Genomic DNA, 8074 nt, shown 5'->3' with positions numbered 1-8074 from the left:
AGAAAAAGTATATGAATAATCTGAGGATTGTAAAAGTACAAAAAAGTGCAATAATTCAGGCCATGAGGGGTACGGGCCGATTGGCACGAGCGGCTGGTGCGTAGGGATCCAGCCCACCTTGCCATCCCCGTGGCAAGGCTGGTAAGATGTGTCTTGCCTTAGATTATCTTTGCTGTGATATGTAAGTGAGGATTGAGCGATGTCTGGGTTGCACACCAGCTTGCTCTGGGCATCCCTGTAAATGAACACAGAGCCGCTGAAAGCACTCCACACAGCTCCCACGAGCCAGCATAAACCCCCTGAAGTTCCTCCGTTTTCTCTCATTAATTTTGTATTGCTGGAGAAGAAGGAAACCCTGAAAGGCGAGAGCTCGGTGAAAGAGGGGCTCAGCCCACAGGCATCCTGGCCTACTGCCACACTTCCCCGTGCCCCATCTATTTAAAAGCCCTTCAAGAGCCTCCAGCCATTATCCGTGTACTCCAGCAGAGAGAATCGGGCTCCCACTCGCTTTTCTTTGAGCAGCAGCTGAGAGGAAAATGCGCATTCCCCCACCTTTCACCTCAAACACTGAAGTTTCACCCTAATTTACCTGAATAAAGATGGGTGGTTAGAAGATGAGGTTAAATAATACCTCCAGGTGGGCTTTGCTGGGGGGTCTGGGCTCTGGTGCACTGCAATATATAAGCTCTGTTTAAAGAAATCATTTGTTGCTGGTTATTTTCTTCTTGAAGCAGTAGCTGGTCAGGCCTTTTGGAGCGATTGTGCTGTTCCTCATTTGGAGATCAGGCGTAGGGCTCGGTGTGGGGGAGGGAAGTGCGTAACACTTGCACGGGGGTGCTGGGCTTGCTGGCTCCTGCGTCAGAGGTGTTCAAATCTGGGGACGTGGCCCTTGTGGGGCATAAAGTCCCCTAGAGCTGCCTGTGAGAGGGTCTGGCTGTCATGGGTGGGCAGGGTGGAAAGGTCATTCGGAGCCTGTGGCTGCTCCAGTGCTCTGGGGAACCCTCTGAGAAGGTCTAGGTCGGAGCTCTCTGCCCTTGGTGCCTTTCGCGGTCTGAACTCAAACTGGGAGCACCTCCTCAAGTGTGGAAGGGGAGATGAAATGATTTAGTGTCATTTTGGCCGGAAGACTTATTGCCCCTACTGCAAGTGCAGATCTTGACCTGTGCAGGTGAGCACAGGAGCATCACAAAGGAATATCCTCGTAATATAGAATTACAGTATTAGAAATATTTGTCCAGCTGAGCGCTGTGATTAGCTCTGTGGCCATGAATGCTGTAGTACCCCAACTGGAATTGCTGGCTATTCATCGTATAGTGGCTTTTGGGACTAGGGGTAGGGGGTCAGGGGGACGTTTTATTTCCTAGCAAGAAATTTGTTCGCTGCTGTCCTTACAAAGAGCCGCTAAAATCTGTTGTGGGGGTAGGGAGGCTGCAGAGGGGAGAGAACGTGCCATAGGAATACTCTTTTTAGGTGGAAAATGCCTAAAGGGACGCTTTGTGTTGGAGCGGGGGGGGCTGTACGGGGGTGGGAGCACGCAGGCAGCACCCACCGGGGCTGCTCGGGGGCGACCTACCCCCACCCCACTTACTCTTCAGGCAGGAGCCCCCCGGCCGCCCGGGTCCCCCCGCGGGCCCGCCCCTGCCCGCCGTGTGGCGGTGGGAGGAGGGGGAGGGGGGGGCGGGCGGGCGGGAGTCCCCGGCTCCGGCATGAGGCCGGGCTGAGCGATGTGCGAGCAGGCAGCGCGCTACTGCCGGGCCGGCGTGCACAGGCTGCTGCGCAAGCCGCCGCCGGCGCTCCGCGGGCTGGACGGGCTGCTGCGCTGGGTGGTGGCCAGGATGAGCGACAAGGGCGTCGCCGAGCGGGAGCTGCTCACCCCGGGCGCCGCCGGCGCGCAGAGGAAGGGCACCTCCGTCATCCTCGATGTGAGTGGTCCCCGCGCCGCCGGGCGGGGGGATGCCCGCACCCCGCGTCCCGCACCCCCAGGGGATCCTGCACCGGCTCGGGATCGGGGTTATTCCTCGGGTCCTGCACCCCCTGGACCGGTTAGGGACGGGTTGTACCCCGGGTCCTGCATCCCCCGACTGGGTGGGCACGCGGCTGCACACCGGAGCCTGCATCCCCTTGCGTGGGTCCTGCAGCCGCGGACTGGGTGGGCGTGGGGGTGCAGCCCGGGTCCTGCAATCCCTTTGCCCCGGTCCTGCACCCATCCAGCCAGCTCTGGATCGGCGTTATTTCCTGGGTTCTGCATCCGCGGGGCTGAGCCCGGACCCAGCATCTCCCGGACCGGCCGGGCAAGAGGCTGCACCCCGGCTCCTGTGTCCGCTTGCCCGGATCCTGCAACCACAGGCTGCATGGGCGCGGGGGTGCACCGCGGTTCCTGCACCCTCGTTGCCGGATCCTGCAGCCCCCGAACAGATTGGTATCAGGGTTATTCCTCGGGTCCTGCACCCCCGGCCGGTTGGGGATGGGGTGCAGCCCAGGTCCTGCATCTCCCGGACTGGCTGGGCGTAGGGGTGCCCAGGTCCGGCAACCCCTTTTCCAGATCCTGTGCCCTGAGCTGGCTGGGCATGGGGTTGCAGCCCGCGTCCTGCACCCACTTGCCCGGATTTTGCACCTCCTAGATTGGCTGGGCACCAGGGGTGCAGTCCAGGTCCTGCATCCCTTTGCCCTGCACACCCTGGGACAGTTGGGAATAAGGTGCACCTTGGTCCTGCATCTCTTGGACCAGCTGGGCATGGGGGTGCAGTCTGGATCCTGTGCCCCCTTTCCTGAGTCCTGCACCCCCAAAGTGATTGGGCATGAGGGTGCAGCCCGGGTCCTGCATTTTTTTGACCAGCTGGGCATGGGGATGCAGCCTGTATCCTTTATCTCCTTGCCAGGATCCTGCACCCCCGGGCTTGCTGGGCATGGGGGTATACCCTGTTTCCTGCACCCTCTGGACCAGCTGGGTATAGGGGTGCACCATAGGTCCTGCATCCCCTGGATCAGCTCGGGTGGGGATGCACTGTAGGTCCTTAATCCCAGTATTAGCTTGACTGGATGGGGGTGCAGGACTCCAGGCCCTGCAAATCCCCCAGTCTTGCAGCATGGGTTGCCCCAGGTTAGCTGGGCATAGGGGTGCACCCCGGGTCCTGAATCTGCCCCAGGTCCTGGACCCCAGTCCCTGAAGGGCTGCAGCTGTGAGGGTCTGTGCAGTGGGAGCTGGGCAGCATGGTCCTGGGCGCCTGCGAGTGCGTGGGATTGGGGGCTCCCTTATCCACACTGGGGGGGCAGGCAGGGCTGTGCTTAGTGCCTCGGCTACGGTATTTATAGACTTCCTGATTAGGCAGCTAATGAGGCTATTTGCACTTAAATGAATTGGGAGAATAGGGTGGAATCAACCGGAGTGCAAATGGTGTAATTACACAGTCTTTCTGCAGCATCTCGTAATTAAACACATAGATCTCAGCTTTGCTATCTCCTAGCTTTAAAAAAAAAAAGTAGTGAATGCAAAAATAAACTACTGAGGCAGTGGCTGTAGTAAAGGATAACTCGCACTCTCCTCTAGCCTCCTTGGAGTTAGGCAGTAGCAGCTCTTCCAAGTGAGCCTTTGCATTTTCTAAATAATGGCTGAGTCTTCTACCACGTCCCTGATAGGCATTGGCTTGGGCTGGCGAGTCCAAAACTCATTACGTCTCTGAGCACCCTGGGCTGATAGGTATTTCGGTTCCCTCAATGAACCAGTTCGACTGTGTGTATTGAGCTGCCAAAAGCAGCTCGGAGAGCAGAGCGTTTCACGGATGGTTGTGCCCAGTGAAACAGGCCAGCAGGTTGGCGGCTGCGGGCTGTAGGAAATCCTGCTTCATGGGGAAACTGAAAGGACAAATGCAACTAATACTCTTACATCTTTTAAGTTAACTTGTTTGTTTTTTCTCGGTGTTTTTTTTTTTCTTTCACCTGCCCAGAAATTACCAAAATTTTACAACAATCTGGAATTTGGGCTTCAGAGCATAAATGCAATTGGGAAGCAATGTTAACTTTATACAAGAGGTTCTTGAGATAGGACTGTTTTTCCACCAAAATGGTATCTTATCTGTTCACTTTTGCCATCTGTAAATGGATATTATTTTTTTTTCCACTTTGAGGTTTGAGCTGAGAAAATGAGCCATGAACTTTCAGAATGGCTTAACCGGTGGGAAATAACAATAGAGCTGGGTGTGCAGCTCCTTATCCTTTTTCCCTTTCACAATGCATCTGGGAGCCCTTTCTCACCTGCTGAAAGTAGAAATGGATGCTGTAAATACAAGGTTTGAGGGCTTGGGTGGTTTTTTTTTTCCCCTCCTCCCTGAGAACTTGCTTCTCTCCTTTTTCTCTGGTTACAATAGAAACGTCAATTGAAGCTGTGGCTTTACTGTAACAGGCTCTTCAAGTGCACTGTGAGACCCCCCCCTTTCATCCAAAGAGTTTAAACACAGGAACACGCTTTTAGGTTAATTTTCACACATTAGCAGGAAAGTAACAAAGATCCCACTGAATCCGCAGTGATGAGAACAGATTTTCCAATTAACTCATTCATGTTCTTGCATTACATGGATGTGCTGGGGAAGCAGCGGGTCCCAGCCACGCAGCAGTGCAGCTCCTCAGTGGGTGGGCATGAAGTAAAAGACCTGTAAGACTTTATATTTAACTAACACATTCACATAAGCTGGTGTGCTATGTAGGCAGTTCATCAGGGGCTGGGGAAGGAAGATTAACCTTGGTTTTGGCTATGAATTAGATAAGATGGCTCTGACGCTAATGGTACCTTAGCCACTTCTTCTTCTTCTCTGTTCTGGCTTTCTTTTGACTCAACTATCCCCATCATGCTTGTTCTGACTCCTCCAGACCATGAGGGTAGCTGGTGGGTCAGTACGAAGTTCCCTACGCCCTTTCCACCACAGAAACAAAACTGTGGTGATGTGGGGCAAAACTGAAGGCTGAGGAAGAATGAAATACAACAAGGGGGTTAGATGTCTTCTACCATCAACCTGGCTACTGCCAGTTGGAGGATGAATCTTAACTTAGGGCTGTTTTCAGTATTTTTCCTTTATTTTGCTTGTGTCCTTTTAGGTAAACAATTAAAAAGGTTGAATAATGCTTACTAGTTCAACTCAAGATCATAGGTTTCCAAGTGTAAAAAATTGCAGATTAACTAAACCCTTTGTACACACTAATGAAGAAATTTAAGTCCTAAGCATTTCCTAAAATAGGCAACAAGTAAAACTAGGGAGTGACAGGTGCTCTTCAGTGGTGGCAGTAGATCAAGCGGAGGTGATGTGTTACTCTAGGAACCTGGAAACCATCACTTTGCGTTTAATGGTCAGCTCTTACATCAGTCAAATCAGCATAAGGGGTTGGGGTTGAGCAAAGGGTCTGTACCTGTCCTGCGCTTGCCCTCAGGCGTTTGTCTCTGGGCGTTTGCTCTGTGGGTCTAGATTGCACACGGCTGCTCTGTCTGCAAGAGCCAAACGCTCAGGGTTGGCAACGTGTAATCTGCTGTAGATAACTAGTGCCTATCCACAGCTTATGATACGAGATCATAGTAATGCTACATTCTCTATCTGCCCTCTGGGCTGCTTGAAGATGCCCTCCAAAGGCTCTGAGCTTCTGTCTGCATCCATGAGGACAAAACCCCTTTATTAAAAGGAAGCTGAAACTGTCACAGTGCTGCTCAAATCCACATGTGGTGATGGTGGCATTTCCAGTCCAGAACAAATCTGCAAATGTCACAAGACTTATGAAAGGGAGAATATAGTGTGTGTGGGGGTAAGCCTATATTAGATCATATTTGCTGAGTGTGAATGAGTCCATGTGCAATACAGAGCTGAGGTGGATGGCTCCCAAGGTGTGGGAAATGTCTAGACAGGTATTGCTCTGTCTGGGAGTGCTTCAGTGCTGACTTACCGACTGTCCTTACTCATCTCTTCCTGACTTCGTGTCACTGTCAAAAACCTGCATTGACAGCAGGAGTGTGAACTCCAGCTTGTGTAAGACCTGGTCAGCCACAGTGGCTGCAGGCAGAGGTGCCCCATCTGGTTTACACCAGGGAGAGCCCGTTGAAAGAGCTCATATCCTACTTGGCATCTAAAATAAGGGTCAGCCCTGGGTATGGGTGAGCCTCCCCGTGGCAGGACTGTGTGCTCCAATGGGTGGTGACATCTCTGCCGCCTTTCTGGCTTTGCCAATAGTGAGTAAATTAATTGCTTTTTGGCTTTATTTTAAATGCCCCTGAAGAAAGCAGTGCCATTCATTTCAGGTCAGATGAAGCTTTCTGTTTGATCTGCTCTGTCTTTTGCTGAAAAGTAATTTTGGCCCTTATCTGCCTCTTTCCTTCTTCAACAGGGTCAGAAAGATCATTTCAAATCCAGCTCTCCTGCTTATGGCTCCTCTTGCACACTCTCTTATGTGGCCAAATGTTGTACTTCTTCAGCCCCATGAGATTGAGTGAAGTGTTTGGACAGAAGATACAGAGAATTTTGGTTTGTGCCAAGGGTGCATTTCCAAATGTAGATCCAAGAACTGGCACAGTTTTCCAACTGTTCTCTCAATTATGCAATTTCCAGTGCAGCCCTAACTAGCAAAGCTACTGCAGCCACAGGAATCCCTTCTCAATCCCCTTCTGGTTTGACCTTTTTCCTTCTGCTTTTTTTTTTTAAGGTTGATTCACTCCCCTTCTTGTGTCCTCGTTTACCTTCTCACTTCTCTGAGTGAAATGGAAAGGCTCTAAAAGCTTTGTTTTCAAGTCATGCCAGCAGGGCTCAGCTGGAAAGCAGGGGCAGGGGCCGGGTGGGCTCTGTGCATTTGCGGATTGCTCACTGCAAAGTACACAGAAAAGTTCATCTTTTCTCTTCTGTTCTTTAAGGCTTTGTAAGCAAGCGCTTGAAACGGAGCTGCACCCAGGGCTGGTGTTTATGGAAAAGTAACTTCTAGTGCTGTGAATGTGGTAACATCTAATGCAACTCTTGCCTGTCTCATGCAGCTTTTATTTAGGACAGCTAGGTAAGGTCTAAGGAGAAGGAAAGAGTGAAAGGAGAGGCTAGGGTATGGTGTTAACTGCTCTTCTCTTGGGGAGACAAAAAAAAAAAAAAAGAGATCTGATTTAGATAGGGAAAGGTGCCATGAGACCTGGAGCTCTGTAGCAGCCTTGCTTTGGAGGGGGAGCCACTCTGGATGGCACAATATTTCCACACCAATGGCATATTTCTTACTGAAAGACCAAAATCAAACCTTTCTCCTGCATGGGAAAAGGTCGTTAGCCTGATGATGTCTAATGATGTAGTCCAAAGTGACAAAGATTCAGGTCATTATTTTCTTGCATTAGTACTGGAAAGAGCAACATAGAGAGGCTGCAGGAGAGGAAATTCCTACTGGCACCTTGGGTTAAAGAGCTAAAGGCCATACCTGATAAAAAACCTTGCCTCAGCTCCAAATGAGGTGTCAAGACTTGTAGGGAGAGAGGAACAGAAAGGAAGAACAGGAATGTAGGAACACAGTGAACAGATTAATCGGGTTTTTATGTATATCTGTGTATCTGGATGCTTTCTCGTCCATAGGCTTTCATCACCCAGGAGACTTAGATTTTGTTTGTCCTGGATTCTGCACCAAGATTATGATGGAAAACGAAATTCTAGCTCTGTTGCACTCAAATTTTGAGTTTATTTTAAATCAACATCATATTAACCTGCTGAAGGGATAATAAACTTTACAAACCTTATAATAATTCTTAGGCTTGTTAGGGGAGTGCTTATATGAATTTAATAAAATTGCCAAGAAAACCTCCATTAAACAGCCTCCAGTGTTGTACATTGTCATCCAGGAGCTTTCAGAAGGCAGAGCTGAATGTTTAAATTTGAAACCATCAATTTTTTTGAAGTTTATTATTACCACTAGTGTTTTGAATTGTTTACTTCTGCCAGCCAAATATCTGCAGTAGCCATTTGAGAGTACAGCAAAAACTTAAATTTTAAAAGCTATTGGAAATCTTGACAAAGGTTCCTCGCTCTAAATAAAATAGAGTTTATATTAATCTAAACACCTGGTAAATGGAATAAGTATG

At 50.2% G+C, this 8074-nt stretch overlaps 1 protein-coding gene across 1 annotated transcript in view; it reads left to right on the top strand.

Moving 5' to 3' along the window:
* The first annotated feature begins 1724 nt into the window (after positions 1-1724).
* NECAB2 (N-terminal EF-hand calcium binding protein 2) overlaps positions 1725-8074 on the top strand; it is an 85048-nt gene continuing 78698 nt past the window's right edge. Inside the window, exon 1 of the mRNA XM_072872943.1 lies at positions 1725-1922. Within this exon, the coding sequence (XP_072729044.1) occupies positions 1725-1922 (198 nt within the window). The remainder of the gene's footprint in view (positions 1923-8074) is intronic.

The sequence above is a fragment of the Ciconia boyciana genome, chromosome 9 (genome assembly GCF_034638445.1).
Source record: "Ciconia boyciana chromosome 9, ASM3463844v1, whole genome shotgun sequence".
In the NCBI taxonomy this organism is placed as follows: domain Eukaryota; kingdom Metazoa; phylum Chordata; class Aves; order Ciconiiformes; family Ciconiidae; genus Ciconia; species Ciconia boyciana.
This window is presented reverse-complemented; position numbering and strand designations above follow the sequence as displayed.